Source organism: Caenorhabditis elegans, chromosome V (genome assembly GCF_000002985.6).
Source record: "Caenorhabditis elegans chromosome V".
In the NCBI taxonomy this organism is placed as follows: domain Eukaryota; kingdom Metazoa; phylum Nematoda; class Chromadorea; order Rhabditida; family Rhabditidae; genus Caenorhabditis; species Caenorhabditis elegans.
Window position 1 is genome coordinate 7,657,784 of NC_003283.11, and position 19,321 is coordinate 7,677,104.

At 33.6% G+C, this 19,321-nt stretch overlaps 3 protein-coding genes across 3 annotated transcripts; all 3 read left to right on the top strand.

Moving 5' to 3' along the window:
* Positions 1–10,456: 10,456 nt before the first annotated feature.
* nssp-54 (Protein sleepless) lies at positions 10,457–11,223 on the top strand. Its single transcript, NM_072583.4, has 3 exons — positions 10,457–10,755; positions 10,810–10,963; positions 11,017–11,223. Exons 1-2 carry the CDS (start codon positions 10,510–10,512, stop codon positions 10,945–10,947), a joined length of 384 nt encoding a protein of 127 aa, NP_504984.1. The 5' UTR covers positions 10,457–10,509; the 3' UTR covers positions 10,948–10,963; positions 11,017–11,223.
* Positions 11,224–14,774: 3,551 nt separating this feature from the next.
* On the top strand, positions 14,775–15,470 carry C12D5.4 (Activin_recp domain-containing protein). The gene is made up of 2 exons (NM_072584.4): positions 14,775–15,077; positions 15,129–15,470. Exons 1-2 carry the CDS (start codon positions 14,823–14,825, stop codon positions 15,261–15,263), a joined length of 390 nt encoding a protein of 129 aa, NP_504985.2. The 5' UTR covers positions 14,775–14,822; the 3' UTR covers positions 15,264–15,470.
* Positions 15,471–18,420: 2,950 nt separating this feature from the next.
* nssp-55 (Activin_recp domain-containing protein) lies at positions 18,421–19,182 on the top strand. Its single transcript, NM_072586.7, has 2 exons — positions 18,421–18,806; positions 18,865–19,182. Exons 1-2 carry the CDS (start codon positions 18,561–18,563, stop codon positions 19,000–19,002), a joined length of 384 nt encoding a protein of 127 aa, NP_504987.1. The 5' UTR covers positions 18,421–18,560; the 3' UTR covers positions 19,003–19,182.
* The last annotated feature ends 139 nt before the right edge of the window (positions 19,183–19,321 follow it).

Sequence of the window (19,321 nt, forward strand, 5' to 3'; positions counted from 1 at the left end):
CAAAGACCAGGCAGAACTTTGTATGAATAGCCATAAATTATTTTGAATGTTTGGTTTTGTATATGATCTATAAGAACATGTCATCCGGATCGTAAAAGTGCATTTTGATTAGTCACATATTTACGGTTTCTGAAGTTCAACTTTGATGTCGGAGGTCTTATGTCGGAGGTCTTGTCGGAGGTTACAGTATTACATGCGAGAAAACCATCAGAATACTGATCCATCTATCTGCGATCGAAAATAGAAAACTTATGAAAACGTCAATACCGTATACTCTCTAACAATGCTGAATCCAAAAGGGACCCGAAAATTAGTGCTGCAGTCTCCATCAGTGCGTCTTCTATAGTTTCGACATTTTTTGATGTTTTTGTATATTGATTGATTATTTCTTGTTAATTTACAAACATCTTTGAAATATTGTCTCTTTCTGTTACAAAAATCTGCAATCATAATGAATTTTGCTCGAAAATAAAAGCTTTTGCAACTAAACGCTATTGATCCAATTGAAAAAAGGCGTTGGGAAATTATGCTGCAGTCTCGAATAGTGCTGGATTCAAAATGGGTCCGAAAATTAGTGTTGCATGCAGCACTAATAGAGAATACATGGTATACTAATGATATAAGCTTTTTCAGTACAACTCTCAGTTTTCACAAATCTTATCGATTAAACGCAAGCCTGAATGTCACAGCACACAGTACTTAAGTTTATCAGAGGTCTGAAAAAAGTTCGCCTAACTATAAGGGTTTTCACTTCTTGTAAATATCATTAAAAACAATTAATTGATGGTCAAAGAGTTAGCAGTACTTCTACAAACCAGGGCTGCACTGCACAAAAGTTTAAAAATTGCACCAAAAAAAGTCTTGCAACAAAAACTACCGAACGAAAACTTAAGAAAATTAACACAAACGTAGAACTCAGTGTCCTTACGAACATTGCACATGATCCACAAAAATACTTGCTTTTTTGTGTGTTTTTAGACAAAAACAAATCAAACGACACGGGTAGAAAGTTGATTAAAAAGAAAATCGTGTCTGAGCAATATCTGAGCAAATGTATTGTTTCCTATTTGTTTCAAACATTGACTACCGTTTTGTAGGAAATTTGTTAACTGATACAGTATGTATCATCTATGTATATTAAAAGTTACGTTTTATAAATATAAATAAACCCGAGCAAGGAACTGCCAAGGAAGTTTCTAGACTGATAACGGTAGTAAAGACATTGTTTCCGTACTTCTAACTAAGTTATATATCTTATCATCTAATTTCTTTCAAGTTTCAACATTTTCCCATACTATTTTACACATTCTCCAAAGTTGTCAGCCCCCAGATCTTATAAAAATCGTCGAAATTCACAACGTAAAACGTCAGCGGCGTCGTCACCGGTGTTGTGGGCGTTGCTAAGCAAATCTGATTGGATGCAGCTCCCGATGAGAAAGAGCATGGTGAGAGGAAAAAGGAAAAGAAAACACTCAATAAGTATGACAAAATATTGGAAGACTCTGGAAAAATGACTCTGAAAGTGGATAGGAAAGATTCTAAAATATCGTAAAAGTTGCCAAAGTTTACAAGGAAGGAGTACATGTGGAAAATCGAAGAAAATAACCTTGCATACGCACAAATCACAGGAAAGAAAACAAAGAATGTACTATAAGTGTCTGTTTGAATTGAAAAGCCTACTGAAACCCAAGTAGATGCATATTAATACATTTCCAACGATTGCATTTTTTTACATTCCCTTCTGATAATCGTGCAGCCATTACAAAAAAATTCATCTAAATATTCTGGGAAAATAGATGCTCGCTAGACTATCTCATTATAACTGTCGCATATGATCAATCAAATCGCTTACTCCACATGTGAAATTCTAAATTTTATTTGGCATAAACTGAAGTCACCGTAACTCTAGAAAAAATTCTGAAAACAAAGGCAATTGACACTTTTCAGATGGTTTCTCTTTCAACCTCAATTTATTGTTAGGATCCAGTATGGATTCAAAATACACTATCTATACTATTAGTTTGATTTTATTAATTGTTTTGTTCAAAAAAATCTAATTGTAAATTGGTTTCTAATCTCGATCCCTGTTTACTAAATTTGCAGATTTAAATATTTATTCTTCTGAAACATCACAAAGCTTCGCACTAATGCAAAATCTGAAAATAGAAATTTATACAGCAATAATGACTAGTTTCTGATCTACCATAATCCTCAACGTCAATGGAGTACATCGAATATTCTTTTAGGACCATGTTCTGACGCACGTAACCTACATAGAACGTTTATTCTGTTTCAGAAATGTTCTATTTCTAACCGATTGTTCAAAAATCAAAAAAGAATATAGTTTTGAGCTTTTTGCAAACTTTGTTGCTAAACTGCTTCACTTCCATAAATGAGACCATTTTCAAACGTCCGGAACATAAAGGAAAGCGGGTAACATCCTAGGTATAAGCATAAAAATCGGAACAAACTCCCCTAGATATAGGCATAGATATAGGCATAGGAAAAGGCATTGGAAGAGGCATTGAAATTCTTTAAACAATGAAACCGTCACAATACAGCAGGTGATACAAAAATTTGAGAGAGGTGACCGTATCGTCTTTTTGCACCGGCAACCTTACTAATAGGGCCCTGTAGAATTTCCACATGCCACCATGCTACCGTATACACGAAATAATTAGGCCTTCTTGCAAGCACGCATCATTCTAATGAAACGAGCATGGACATATCTGGTGGACAATTTTAGTATCTTTGTGTTTTTCTTTTCAACAAAATACATTTTTATATTACTTATCAAAATCTTAAAGCTGAAAAATTATCTAAAACAAGAGGTCCAGCAGTAAACTCTAAAGAAAAACCCTCAGATAAGAAGTACACATATTATGTATTCTTAAACACTTGAAACAAGCTATATAACAAATGCTAATGATTAACAGGAAGTGTTAGCTGAAATCAACATTGAATAAAATTTCTATTTCTATAAAGTCTACTATATAAGGCCACCCGTGCTGACTAAATCCGCATATCGATCCATTTCGCCGCACATGTGAGCTTTCATCTCACGTGCTTCTAAGGCACATGCTCACTTTGCACTATTGATCCGCATGTCCTTATTCTATAGTCTCAAGCCTTATCAGAGTTTTGAAAACATTCTTCTTGCAATTAATAGCGTGATCTGAGAATAGAACATCCTTACAATCCTACTATTTTTTAGCTTCAAACGTCTATCTTGCTACTAATGCCATATGACTTGCGTAATCCATCAAATAGTATCAGAAACTTTTGCTTCAGACTACTTGGCCTACTACCTCCTGTCATCATAATTGTGTTTTAGATGGACAGTTAGAAGTACGCCAAGTAGTAGTTGATGCTTTAAAAAAGTATTACTAGCGCCGGAATAGTAAGAATCAATAAAATAAGATGAAGCCAGAGCTGCTTAAATAGTAAATTTGCGCCAGCTATACGAAGTGCTGATTAGGTCCCTAATGAATTTTCAATTACTGAAGTGGTGTTTGTTCTCCTTATATCACCGTGGAGATTTATACAGGTCCCAAATAGAGTGTAATATAAATCCACACAATATTAGTGTGATATGGTGAATAATCAATCCGACGTCTGATTGCAATTCAATTTGTAGATATTTAATGATGATCAAGTTGTTGAGGCTAAATGCCAATTTGTTTAATTCAATTTACCAATCAAAAAAAAAATCAGCACGGATTCAATCAAAAAAAGTTATATACATAGTTCACCTTTTTCACAGAGCATATGTTATAAAAGTTATAGTCCCAATAGGTAGATTTCTGCACTCTAATTTGTAAAAAACTCAGTGCCGCATTGAGATATTCGAGCTCCTAAAATATTGATTGCAAGCGCTCGTTGCTCAATGAACTGAGCAAAGCAGTGCACAAAAGGGTTTTGAAATTTTTTCAACTTTGAAACTGGCATAATTCAAAATCTACGCACGAGCTCAAAACAACTAGTTAGCATGAAACGATTGAAGATTCTGAGATTACACACATACAACATGAAAAATACATTTTTTCAGGAAACTTCAATTTTGGGATAAGAAACTTGGTTAACCATGGTTCAGCTGTACACCACTTGCACGGGTTCTTTGAACTTCTTGATATTTCCAGTTTTCAGATAGTTCTTAGACGTTGGCCAGGCAGATTTAGGCTAATTTTTTATAGATGCCTAAAGCGTCTTTATGGAAAGAATAAAAGGTGTCAGTAGCAGAATTCGGCATGAGAAGTGGATTAGATTTCCACGAGTTTTTCAGAGAGTGAGAGAGCTTCACGGGTTGCCACTCATTTGTACTTTCCATAGCTCCGCCTATTGAACACTTGATTTTAACATGGTTTGCATCTTTTCGAGCCTAGACTCATACATTTGTAAAAGACTTTAAAAAATTATCACTCCAGAGGTTAAAAATAACTGGATAACTGGAATTAACATTGTCAGACTTTCAGATTTAAGTTTTACTTTGAATATTTTTGGTTCAAAATCAAAACATTGTTTTGTCAATTAATTTTTGGGAGTTTTCAATTGCAGAATTCAGGTAAAATTCAGTTCTGGTGGTGTTATTTAAGGCTGCCGTGTTTTGGATACCCCTGACCAGATGGGATTTTCTTCTGTATTAAGCGCAGGGATGGCGTTTTGGTTGATGGCTACGGTAATAGTAGCAACGTATCTAATTAGATAATTTCCTTGACACCCAACAATTTGTACATTTCTGTGAATCTGTCACTTGAGCCGTTTGAACTGCATGTTGTACCATGTTTTCCGTTGGTTCTGTTCCTTTTTTACCTGGTTTGAAAAGTAATTCAGACGTACTTGATCAAAACTTTGATGATTCCCCTAAATTTTTTCATGTAACAAGTTATTCTAAATAGTAAGCAATGACAAGACTTCTAGTTTTACTTTATACCGAACAAAGTTGTGCGACAAATGTATTTGTCAAACGTACAAAACTGCTAATTCCAGGATGATAGTCCAACTTTTTGAAAAAATTGATGTAGAAATGTAGGAAAATGTTTGTTCGATCTGAAAATAATATTTATATTTGGTTCAAAAAATTTTAAAGACCTCAATTAGTGCTTGAAAGTTGCCGTTTGCTGGACAAATTTTAACGGTTCTTTTAAATGCAATTTCTGGTCAGTATTTGATATATTAGGCTTCTTAGGCTTCTTCAAGTATTTTAACTACGACAAATATTGTTTTCAGATGAAACAAACATTTGCCTACGTTTTTATTGTAATTTTTGTTTCATAAAGTTGGAAAGTCATATGTGTGATTTTTATATTTGTCGAAAGAATTGCCCCCACAACTCTGATCTCAAATGACAGTAAAACCATGCAACCAGTTCAATAATGAGATAAGTTAAAAGCCAAAGTATTAAGCGATTCAATGTCTTCGGAAATTTTAAAACTACTATAAAATATTTGAGACTTAAAACATTTTTCTACTGTTAAAAATTCTAAAGTCAAACTTTCCTCTCTAACAATGTGACTGTTCGTTAAAACTTTCTGCATTTATTAATTTATTCATTTCACTTATCCCCAAAATTGAAATGTGAGTTACTCCGTTGTTTGCAAAAGGTTCAAGACACTTTCCAAAACTATCTAAATCATTATTGTTTCTTCATAAACCTGTTTTTTACCTGAAATCCTTGCAAAAAACTTTAGAATCGTGATGAAAATGCTTATTCCATTTCTCTTCGTCTCTCATCCGATTGGCTACCGTAGTCCTGAGATTAGTGAGCTTATCTTTCACAGGAAACGAGTAGATATGCGTTTCTATGCCCTTCTCATTACTCGTTTCCGAGAGACCATGAAAGTATTAATTTACATTCGTATCCCGTAAGGCATCAGCTTATGAAGCTGTACGACTAATGGAAAATTTCAAATAAAAAGGGGAAAGCTGAAAAAGGATATTCAAGATAAATAAAACTAAACCATTTTTAGTTATTGACAATTTTGTGAAGTGAATTAGAATTTAAAACTACTTTTGGACAATTAGAAAAAGGATATTATAAAATTCTCAAGGTTTATTGAAGAAGCGCATAAGACCCGTTATTTCTCTATCTTTTACTTTTTCTTTGAACATTTCAAAATTTTAGTGGGTTGCTTCAGATAGAAAAATTTCAATCTATAGAAATGGCAAAAGGTTTTCGTTTTTGTAGTTCACCTTTTTCACAGAGCAGATTTTTACTGGAAGTCCCTGGTATCTCTACTTATTGTCAACTCAGAATCCTTCAAATCACATTTGGCAAATATTTGTTTACCGGCCAGAAGTTAAAGATCTTATGGCATTTCACCGATCTTACAACTTTCAGTCACATTTTCAAAACATTTCCAATCGATGTAAATGTGACTGTAATTGTATGTTGAAGTTTTGAAGTTTAAGTTTCTAGCCAACTTTGTACCAGGAAGCTATTCACGTGTTATTTGGGAACGGAACCTGATTTTACAAAAATAATGGCATTTGCTCTGTTAGTGTTGCTCCCTTTATAAAAAATGAGTCCCTATCTTTGATATGGAAAATAGGTTTTCAATCCCTAATGTATATCTGCACTCGAACAGTTAAAAAAAAATTCAATTACTCTAGAAAGTTTGAAAAGAAGCTATTCATGTGTAAAGTCCTTTCTCAGCAAATACAGAATAAACTCATATTTCTGATGTTCAGAAACATCATTCTTGTGTCTTGTGATGAAGAGTTCCATGACATCGATTCCATAATTTATGTTTTATTCTGACCAACCATTTCCAATTCACTGGTTTTGGTAGAATATTATCTGAAAATAGGAAAATCTTCTAGTTTTCTGATTCATCAGTAAGTCATGAAATCATGGAAAAAGTAAACCCGATGTTTGAGATCATGTCAAACTGCATATTATTTTGAAAAATCAGTAACTATTGGAAAAATTGGAAGATTGGCCAAACGAATAGGCTTGAGAGTGTGCCACCGCTAGCAAACTCCATTTTAAGTCTTTTTATGATAAAAACGTGTTAACCGTACAAATAGAAGCTCCGAATTTTCTGTTGTCCCTACCCTAGAAAAGCATTGATTATAAACCTCAGTTTTCTTAGATGTTTGTTCTATTAATCGTCTGATGTAATAATCCATTTATCACCGGTCCGAGCAACAATAGCACAGTAGCTGAAGAGCAATGTCAAATATGAAAAACAATGCGATTATCCTAATAATGTCAACTGAAACTACATGTAATTGGAATTATTGAAGTCATTATTTTGTAATCTCCTTTCTCAAAATAAGATAATCCAAGTTTGTGTCATCTTGTGCTGTGACACTGAACGAAGTGCAAAGTTGTTTGGAAAATCCATAAACTTTTTAATGGGCAAGTTGGAAATCAAATTGGAAAATTGAAAAACCTCAATGTTTTAGTGTTTTTGAATTTTGCTCGTTCCTATTTTTTTAGATCTTTTCTTCATAATATTTTGCATCTACGTGATTCATCTGAACATTTAAAAACTAATTTCGAAAGTGCCAAAGTCCTTTTCAAAAACGTGGTTTTTCGTTTTCATTTAAATCCATGTTTAAGCTATCTTCTGTTCAAGAAAAGTCCTGGTACAGACGGTACAGTTGTTCGAACTGAAGCTTTAAATCGGATCATTTATCTCAAAAATCAAACTGCGAGTGACTAAGAGCACATGGAGTTTATGCTCTGCGGTTTGCAAAAAGATAAACACAATTTTAAGTACCAATTTTGAGCAGAAATCTAGTTCTGTGCAATATATAAATCAAAGTTTCAATGGTGGAAATATGCAGAACGCACGTTCTAGTGATTGTGGGAAATGAATGGAAAATGAATAAGAAATTTGTAAACGTGAGGCTAATAGTTAGAAAATCCAAAAAAAAGAGCATCTGGAATTGCACTATGAATCGCAGTTATCGCATTTCCTTTCTTATTGCATGCAAGACTATCTCGTAAGGGTGCAAAACTAATAGAGGTACTAATAGAGGAAAGTTGCAAAACTGATAAAACAATTGCGTTTACTTTTTTAAATGCCAGCCATTTCTTATTAGATTAAATATTAAAAATGTCTTTTAACCTGCAGGAGTCATCTCAAATAAAATTTTTTGTTAAGAACAACTTGTTTCCATTATTTTCCCCGAAGACACTTTTTGCCCTAAAATTATATTCACCAATCTCTGATAGTTTTATCCGCTTTTTTCGAACGTCAAACATATACTTTAAGTTGGGCTTTGGGAGATCTGTGATGCTTGTTTATGTTTGTTATGGTTTTTCCGAAAGATTAAAAGTCCTTATAATCAGTAAAGCTCAACAAATAAAAATACCAAAAACTGAATTATATGCACCTGAACTATGATGCATCTTTGTGATAATTCTCTTACAGAAAACCATCAAGAAACAGATGCGGATATTGGTCAGCTTACGCAAAGCATGTGAGAGAATTAAACCTGGAAATTTTCACATCACTCCGGTTTTAGCAAAATTACAAGCTGACATCCAAGTACAAGCTCTTTTTTTGCACAAACATTAATCAAAACGTACGCAAGTGATATTTTCTTGTTTCGAACGCCATGAAATTTCTCAAAAATTAACTCAAACCTTGACAAGCAAAACCTCTAAATTTCAATTTTTTCATACCTAAGAATTTATTATTTGAATTATCTCTGAAAGAGTATAGTCCCTCTGAAATTCATTTTAATATCTATATTTTTTACACACTGTAATCTAGGATTGCTCCTATTTTTTTTTAATTTATTGTCTCACATCTCTGCTAAAACTTGCATGAGCTGTTATTTTATGTGCACCTAATATTTACATGAAATATTTATATTTTCTGTCAATTCTCTCAAAAAATAATATTTCACTTATTCTTACCATGAATTTTAAAATTGATCAACGTTGTAATGTTCTCTCTTCTTTTATTTTAGAAATTTTATTCTAATGCAGAAAGCTTTTTCTAAATTTAACAAGATACAATAAATCATAAAATGACTGTAATATATCTTCCACGTCGTTCATTAAAGTTTTAACTTGTAAACTGTTCAAATGTTTTTATTTCAGATGGATGAAACAAATTCGATAAAGAGCGTCAAATTGGGATGCGTCCAACATTTGGAGCATATAATATCATGAATTATTTTTTCTTTTGTGCAATTTAAAATAAATTTTACTAAAAAAATATAAGCAGTTCTCAAACACACCGGATAAACAACAATGTTGGCACAGAAAAAAAAATCAGGATTTCAGCATTCGGCATTTCGGGAAAACGTGTATGAAATGAGGTCCACATACTATTGAAAAAATTACATATTCACCGTCGATAGAAAAAAAGGAAGAAGACATAAAATGCCAACGTGGCCGTTCTAAGATTTGCAGAGAACTTCTGATCCAACTCTTACCAATAAACTCTTTTAAAAAAATGTAACGGATCAAAAATGTTTTGATATGATAATACTAATGGTCTCGAAAACCCCGATTTTAAAACGATCTTGGAAAAATTAAAAAAAAATGTTTTCCTCTTCAAAACTTCAATAAAAAAGACTATGATTAGACTACATCTTTGATTCAGCCGTTTTGTAGGAGTCGATTTTTACATGTTCCCATGTTTATTCATGCCTTTTTTCAGTTACTATGCAACCAAGTTTGAATAACTTTTGAAAAATGACAAAACCAAAGAAGTCAGCTAAATTTTGCTAGTTTCCTTCAAAGTTATCAAAAGAGATTAAAACCATGTGCGAATTTTTAAAAAGTCTCACAATGAAATTAAGTTTTATTGGGGTTATTTTTAGTTCTATGAAAGCGAACAAAATTATAAAATTTTGAAACCACCTTTGAAATGTTCGAATACTTTTGCCAAATTCTCCAATCAATTCTACCAATTCTACCAAAAGGACACAATTTATTTTTTCGGTTTTTCGTACAGACATAGGCCTGTAAAAAGTAGTTTTTATACAAGTTTGGCAAGCTTGGCAAGACTTTGGCGAAAAGCAAGACTGGCAAATTTGCCAAGAGATCTCGACAATCGCCATAACTTCTCAACCAACGTTAACAACTTTCAATTTCTGAAGTTTGTTGAAAATTTACAGCGAATTGCCGAGATTGTTTTCAATTTTCCATTTGATTCTACGCTTTCCTATAATTTACTCAAAAATTTTTTGACACAATATACCTGTAAATTGCTTTTTGAAAGTAAAAATGTATTATGGTGGTTTCACCTATTTGAATCATATGTTTTCTAATATTTTTCTATCTCTCTCATGTTTACATTCAAATCATTTGCTACTTTTTCCCTGAGGATCAGAGCTTGGAGGCGTGTTTTACATGCTTGGAAAGGATCTTTCAAGAACTCCTCCTAGTTCGAAATTTAAGGGGCGGAGATATCTAAAATTTCAGAATGCTGGTGGTAAACTGGGCGGGATTTAAGCTCTATATAAATTGTTCTTAAACATACTGCTAACTTATCCAAATTAATTTGGTTACCCTTGTGTCCTCCTCCGTTTCCTCGTCCAACTATGACCTGCATCGTCTTTACTCTGGCTCTCATCGCCGCTACAATGGCAACTGCCAATTCACTCCATTGCTACACCATGAATGAATACCAAAGTCACCCAATAACAACTACAAACAACATCGCGTGTCTTTCCGTCTTCGAAGTCGAAGGCCAATCTTCCTCATTCGGAGCCATCGTCGACTCCCAATTCAATGCTCATCGCAAGATTGAGTTGGCCACCGCCGACGGAAGTTGCAAAAAGATGGAGGTCAGTTAACAATTATGCCACCAAGTCTTTGCAACTAATTAAACTGATTTTCAGAAGATCCTCTACGACAAGACTCAACCTGATATATTCTACGAGGCCTTCTTGTGCTATTGCACGGAAGACAAGTGCAACAAGCCGATCACGTACGCCCAATTTGCCCAAAATGGATACAAAATGCCCAGCGAATTCTGATTGCTCAAAAACAAAGGTAAGTGAAAAATATGTTACCAAATATTCATTCCTAATTCTTTTGATTTTCAGAAAATCCTGCTTCTGCTCTCCTTCCTGTTTTTTTCGTTCCAACTCCTCGTTCATCACCTCATCCGACTACACTCCAAAATACTCGCAACCTCACTAATTAATGTTTGCCATTTCAAGATTTTTCCCTCTTCCTCTCAATCATATTCCTTTTCTTTTCATTGTTTGTCAGTTTAACATAATGAGCAAATAAAACTTTACATGAAAAAAAAACAAAACTTTTCAAAAGTCTCTTGAATACTCTTGTTCAGATTAACAAGGAGGTGTGGCTTTTCATCTAGACAGGGCGGAGCTGAGCAGTGATGTGTGCCCACCAATTGGATCCTCTATCGGCTTTTCGCATGAGACTTGTTCCATCCATTGGAAATTTCTTGTTCGTCGATTTTATTTCAAGCAAAAACACGGGTTTTTTAAAACTGTGTTTGTACTTGAAAAAGCCCAATTACTCTTCAATGTCATGCAAAAACTAAGATTTTTACTTTTTGAACAAAGAACTTTAATAGAAAAAATGAAACTAGTACTTTATTCCATTTACTTCCTTACTTTTTCAATTTTTTTAAAAATGCAAATTTGAGAGCCGTCTTGGTTTGTGAGAGTGGCAGCTAAAAATTCATATTTTACCGTTTTTAAACATAAGCTGTCAGATTACATAGACAACATTAGCAAGCACCTGTCGACATTTTCATTGTTAGATAATGTTCAGTTTTTCAATTACATCCGTAATTCTCATGAATACTCTGTCTTTTATAACTTATTTATAACATTTATACCTTATAACTTTTATAACTTTTATAATTTTTTGCACGATGTCATTACGGTGAATCAAAAATCGAGAAGATTTTTCTAGAATGCTTGATTGAACAATATGCTGCCAAAAGTTAGTAAGAAGAATACGAAAATTTTGAAATATTTGTAATCCTCATCATAAGACACAGAAATGATGACTCATAACATCATATGTAGAGTAATAATTAATGATTTTGCGTACACATAAAAATTACATTTTGCAACTTTTTCTTTTTCAAGTTTTTTTTAAGCAGAAAGTGCAAATTTCCCGTTGTCTCTGTCACCCTAGAGCAGCATTGTTTCTGTAGCCTTAATCCATTGATGTAATAATCCATTTGCCATGGATCCGTGCAACAATGGCACAGTAGCTGACGAGTAATGTCAAATATGAATAACAATGAAATTATCCTAATAATGTCAATTGAAACATTAGAATTATTGAAGTCATACTTTTGTAATCTCTTTTCTCAAAATAAAATAATCTAAATACGTGCAAACCATCTTGAACCGTTGTACTTGATGAACAATTGCAGTCACTAGAAAAACTCAAAAATCTTGAAATGACCTATTTTTGACTGTTGCAAAATGTAACCAAAATATTTCAAATATTGCTCTTGTCTTCCCTTTTGAACATTTTGAGTTGTTTTGTCATCTCCTCATGATTCATTTGAATATTTAAAAATCAATTTTGTAAAGTGGCAGGCCAAAAATGTCTTGATATCTCTACTTAGCGCCATATTCCCCCCTGAAAGCTTAAAAATCAAACCGTCAATAGCTGAAACCAAATGTGGTATGTGCTCTTGAATTTGCAAAGAAAGAAGAAAATACACTAATTATAGGGAATGAATAGCTCTCAAAATCAAAGCCTACATGCCCGAAATTTGCAGAGTTCGCGTTCTAACAACTAGTAAAGGTGTGGGTGAATGCATGATAAAAATGCTCAAGTTTATACCGGCGGCAAAAAAAAACAAAATTAACTGTTATTAGAAGAGCCATGCTATAAATTATGTCCAAATATCTTTGAAATTATTCAAGCTTTGAATAATATTTTATCTATTAGATCCATAATAATTTCAATTATTTTCTAGTCCCTTTAATTTAACCAGTTTGCTTAACATTTTCCGGGTTCAAACGTCATGTGACATATTTTCGTAAGATCTGAAACTAAAATGACGGTTCTGTTCTCCTATTCCGAATTATCATTCCGATTGAAAGGTTTTCTGACGAGTTGACGAAAAAAAAAATCAGAAAGTACGTTTTTTCTCTGTAAAATTTTACGCATGGCCAAATGAAAATGTTTCAGTTTTTGTGTCTTCTGATCGTACCGAATGACGTAGAACATGAAACTAGAATAGAGCAAGAGTCATGAATGAAAATACGGTGTTATCGGAGAAATAAATTATAGTTAATCTTCTGAATAAGTTTTATAAAAGTTTTCAGTTAGATTTTTGAATACTCTTAACATGTAGCATCTATAGTAATGAATATCTCTCAAATTTAATCTTGGATCATTCATTTCTTTTTGCTTTCTTTCCCAATGTACATACTGTTTTGAAGTTTTACTTTTTTCAATTTTTGCAAAATGTTCAGCTGTGCATTAACAACAAAATGACTCATTCGGACAGTGAGCATTTTCTACATTACAAACTTCTTACCTTACTCGTTTTTGATAAATAATTATTTTGAAAATAAATCACAATGTAAGCTATTCCAATTACTCAAAATCTTGCAAAAATTCGTATAATTACACTTTCCGCAAAAATAATAATCTTCAGTCAGCTACTCAGCTGAATACTTGATTTTCAGTCTAATAATCTGATTGTTCGGTCACGATAGGAGTTTTGCAGAACAGCGAGGTAACACAAATCTGTTTTCATATTAGCATTAGCATTAACATCGAATCCTTTAAAAAATTTAAACAGTTGAAAAGAGATTATGAGGTCACCACGCTCTGCAAAAAGAATTAACAAAATAAGAATGATATCGCCTGTAGGGAAATTGATTATAGTCAGTTGGTAATTAACCAAAACATTGACTGCAAGCTTTGAAAACTTGCAGAAATGCTTTGTATAATTGTAGCATTTGGTCATGTCGAACTATTGAGCATATCTGTACAAATTTCTAGTTAACTCCACTTTCATTTGTTTCACCAATTGTTTCTCTGTTTATTTTTTCTTGAACTGTCTATTGAGCTTTTTATATACGTAATATATAGTTGCAAAAAATATTCTAAACTCTCTTAACTGTTAATTTCAGATCAATCGACATACTTGGCTATTACACAAGTGCGATTTCAAACAGCGAATACCTTAATAAATTATCAGTATAAAATTTTCGAATGAGGCAATTTTAAATAAATAATTATCGACCTTTGCATTTTTTAGAATAAAATTCTTCAGTCTTCAGCAATAAATCCTGTTTTACAGATTTTCAAGGAAACATTAACCTATATACCCATAAGTACACCGGCTATTCAGTTAGTTTGGTCTCTAAAATAAATAAAAAAATGAGACCACCCGGCAATTTTTATATCTCAAACATTATTGCTCATGTTGAGTATTAGTAATTTTTTCCTTTTTTTGTTTTTAAATTTTTTAATTTTCTGGCATTCAGGAAGTCTTCAAAAATTGACAGCGCCAGTGATGTATTTGTTCCAATTTCCAACTCAATTTCTTCAATTCATCTAATATTCTTGCATGATCACTTCTCATTTCTATTCTCCCATCAGGATATATTGTTTCTTTTTATCTCATCAGAGCTGTTATTTTAGTCCTAAACAAGTCCTGATGGCTCATAAGGGGCGTGTCAGAACTCCTTTCTAGTCTTGGTTCTAGTCAATGCTCGTTCGGCGCTCCTCCCCGTTCTTAATTGTAGGGGCAGGAAATCTGAAGTTTCAGAGTGATGGTGATGAATGGGGCGGGATTCAATCGGTATATAAAAGCAGTTGCACTTGCTTTCAACTAATCCAAACACGCTTGGTAGCATCGAATACTTCGTCGTTAATTTTTCCATCATCTTCAACGATGTCCATCTTCTCCGCTGTCCTCATCTTCAGCCTCACCGCCATTGCGGCAACTAAAAGCGCCAATGGAATCCAGTGCTGGGTGAGCAATGAAGGAACTGTAAGCCCCCGAGTGGTTTCAAATCAACTCGGGTGCTTGTCGCTCTTTCAAACCGAAGATCGAGTTGCCTCGTTCGGTGGTGTCCCATCAACTCCACGCACCGCCCACCGTCAAGCTGAATTGGCCATGGCTGATGGATCCTGCAAGAAGATTGAAGTAAGTTAATAAAAAATAAATACCAAAACCCTTATCTCATTTTCATTTCAGAAGCTCGTGTACCAGGCCGACAAAACAAACGACTACGCTTCAGTCTACCTCTGTTACTGTAACACACACCTCTGCAACACTCCAATGAAATTCAAAGAGTTTGAAGACAATGGTTTTGAAACAAGCAAGCACTAATTCTGAGCAACTACTGCGAAACTGTTCACTCTTCGCATCTACCTACATTCAAATCTACACTCAAATCTGTTCAAGACTACACTCCGCCATGAATTACAACTCATCATAATTTCCTTCTCAATGATATCATTTTCCTCCTACTTTATTCACATGAATGTTGATTTTTTTTTAAGATACTACTCCAATAAATTACAACCTGATTAATAACCACTCATTATTTTTTTTTAATTTTCGGATTTTCCAGAAATGTGATTGAATTTAAAGTCGGAAATAGTTTCAGAAGTCAGTCTCTACATACATTCCATTTACAATCATTTTTCTGATAACAGTGAAGTAGCGGCAGTCTAGATTTTGCAAAAATGTATTCAGACAACCAAAAAGGAAAAATATCTGAATAAAAAAATTTAAACATTTTCAGACAAAGCTTTGTAACTTTATTAAAAAATCTTATAAGAATTTGTTAGCGTGAGCAGGTTCAAATTTAAACAAAGATTCTTGAGCCAAAACCTGACAGGCACTCTAACATCATCATTTTTCTCTGACTAAATACATTTTCGAGTCACTGAGTTGGAACATAATTTTAGCTGGAAAAACTACATTTTCAAGATGTTTGATTCTATGTTCCAGATCTTACAATGTTTGAGATATTAGATACATTGCCAAAATATATAGATACTTTTACAGTTGACAAAAAGTATTGAAGATCAAAAATTGTTAGAAAAGTGTACAAGGGAAAGTTAATCCTCTGATTTTTAGAAAAAATCGTATTTTCAAGGAAAAGTGTCTCTGTTATTCGAATTTTCATTAAATCTTCCATTTCAGGTGGAAAATTATCGGCATGAAAATTCACCAGCTCTAAATTATGCATACGCGATCTTTGTTTTCAAAAAGGTCGTACGGATCATGAAGCAGTTTGAATTAAACCTTTCATTGTATCATTTAGCTCAAAAACAAACTATTAAGTTGCCATGTGGTTTCTGCTCTTTCCAAAAAAGCAAACCACAACAATCAGTACTTGTCAATAGGGAAAAATTCCCATAAACATATACCTACAATTCCCATGTTGAAAGTTTGCTGAACGCAAGTTCTAGTGATCGTGGGACAATGATTGGTAAATGAGTCAACACTTTGCAAAATTAGGTTATTGGATCAAAAGTATAAATTTTAAACTTGGGCCTGAATCCTGAACCTAAAACTTAACTAATTTAACTGATGAACTTATATTTAGGATGCATCATCATTATTTGATGGGAGTTCAATAATTTTCATCTCAACAGTTTTCACTGGTAAATCTTACTCTAGAAAGATCTGTGATGCTTCTTTTTCTTTGTGATGGATTTCCAAAAGATTAGAAAATCCTTCTTATCAGTACAGCTCAAAATGTAAATATGCACCTGAAACTGAATTAAATGCACTGGATCTGTGATGCATGTTCATAATATGATGAGTGCTCAAAAGTTTCCCTCTTACAAAAATCTGGTCGTATAAATCCGGTACAGCTTAGATTTATGATATTCGTTTATATTTATGGGCTACCAAATGGTTTCAGTATCCTCTTAGCCAGTAAAGCTTAAAAATAATAATGCACCTGAAACTGAAATATATACACCTGAACTCAGATTTCTGATGGAAATATGTGTATCAATCAGAACTAAGATTTAATGGATCTGTGATGCTTGTTTACATTTGGGGAATATAATATAGTTGACGCACAAGATTTAAACAAGTAAGTTTAAAAAAACTAATAGAATTTTAAACCAACCAGCTACAGTATTTTTCAGGTTTTCTATTAATTCCCTTTCGCTTTCAAATTTTATTCTTTCTTGGATGTTTCTTTCTATTAATCCATTTTCAATCCGAAATTTGAATCTGGAATTGAATAACAATGCGAATATTCTGATAATGACAATTGAGACAATGGAATAGAAATTATTAAAATCGTATTGCTTTTGTGATTTCCAGTACCATTTTGAAGTTTTTTTCAGAATCGATGTGTGAAGTTGAATGTTGTTTACCAACTGTACTTCTTCCGCTATAATTACTGAAAATGTCAAAATCTGAGCCAATTATAGCATTCCGAAGCTTTTCTGTTAGTCATCGGCCATCAATCTCAAACATCTATTGAGAACTTTGTATGTCCTTGGCAATTAGCCAAAATATTGCTTGTAAATTTCAAAAATGCTATTTTCAACTCGAAATTGATGGCTTGAAAAATGTTCCAAACTCTTCGATCATAGTTCTGCCTCACAAGTTCAATTTTTAATCTTACAAATGTGTGTATTATAAATAATTACTTAGAAAATGATTCATACTAAACCATAGAATGGAAGAATCACGGAGAGTCCTGCAAAATTATATTAGGTCACGTTTTCTGCAAAATGTTTCAAGGTTTAATTCTTGATTTTCAGTATAATAATCTGGTAGATCGGTCACGATGGCAGATTTGCAGAACAATGTGAAACATGTCACAAATCTGTTTATCAAGATAAGAGTAACATTAAACACCGATTTTGGAATCCTTACAAATTTTGAAACATTCAAAGAAAATAGCGATTAAGAAACAGAGTTTGTGAGGTCATCAAATTTTTTTGTAGAAAATTTTGATTGAACACTGAAAGATAATGATATGATAAGCTTATAGTTATAAGAATTATTCCAAAACTTAGATATTCAGAAAAGAAGAGCTCGCGGGTAATTTAAATAATGTATGTTTTCAGCCAACAACTTCAGAGAAAATTGCAAAATCCTAAGAAACTTGCTCTCTAACAACTGTGAGTCTCTAACTGTAAGTTTTAGATTATTAATCTTTTAATTCTTGAATAGGCTATTAAGTCTTCATTCCTCGTTCCATTTTATCCGGAATACAAAAAAATCAGTGTCCAGTAATTGAAATTCGTCTGGTTCTGTCCGGATTTCCAGCCTTGTTTTCCAACTTCACATTGAAAAATGCTTGAAAAATTGCTTATCCTTTATTTCGTACCAAATATTTTCCAAAAGCATACAATGCCTCCCAGAGTGTTGCAGATTCAAAACCAGGGCGTGGTTCAATTCCACAAAGATATGTTGGAAGCTACCCTTTCAGAACTCCTCCCACTTCGTGAGAGCTAGAGGCGTGGCTCAAACTCTTAAACTCGTCGAAATGTTGTTTCAGGACTCCACCCACAAGTGAAAAGGGTGGAGCTGAAATTTCAGAATACCGGTGGTAAATGGGGCGGGATTTGAGGAGCATATAAAAGGCGGTAAGACTTAGTTAATTTACACATTGTTTTGGAATTCCCCCGTCGTGCAACCCAAAAAATGTTCTCCACAAAAACCGCTATTGTCTTGCTTGCCGCAATCATCGCTTCCTCTGACGCCATCGAGTGCTATCAGCAGAACGTCGGAACCCCAAAAGCCAGGATCATTGATAACATGATTTCCTGTTTTTCAATGTACTACTCCAGCGAGCGGATTGCGTCGTTTGGTGGAATCAGCAACAACTTCAAGAATGCACCCAGAAAACAAGAGCTCGCCCTTGCAGATGGAACATGTCATCGAGTTGAAGTAAGTTTCAAGTAACAATAAGAGCATAATAATAATCTTAATTTGCACTGTTTTTCAGAAGACCGCATTGGACAATACCCGCTCAGTGCATTATGCCGATACGGTGATCTGTTATTGTAACAAACCCTTGTGCAATATGCCAAATTCCATCGAAGACTTCGAAAACTCTGGATACAAGCTCACCGACCAAGACTGAAAACTTCGAATTACCACCTTCTCCAAAAACCTCCGAAAAATCTACTTCATGAAATGTCCTCTTGCAATGATGTCTGACCTCTCCTCTTTTTCTCAATCTACCTGTCGTTTTTCCATTCTTTTCCACGTTTCCTCTTTACGAATTTTTCTTTGAAAGACCAATAAAGTTGTATGTTGATCAGCTCTTTTTTAATTTGATTCTTCAGGAACTCTGTTTTAGACATTCACTTTCATTCGCATGCATCGCCATGAAAAATGAGGCGTGGCTTTTACATCAGACTGGGCGGGACTGAGCAACGCAGTATGCACACCAATTGGCT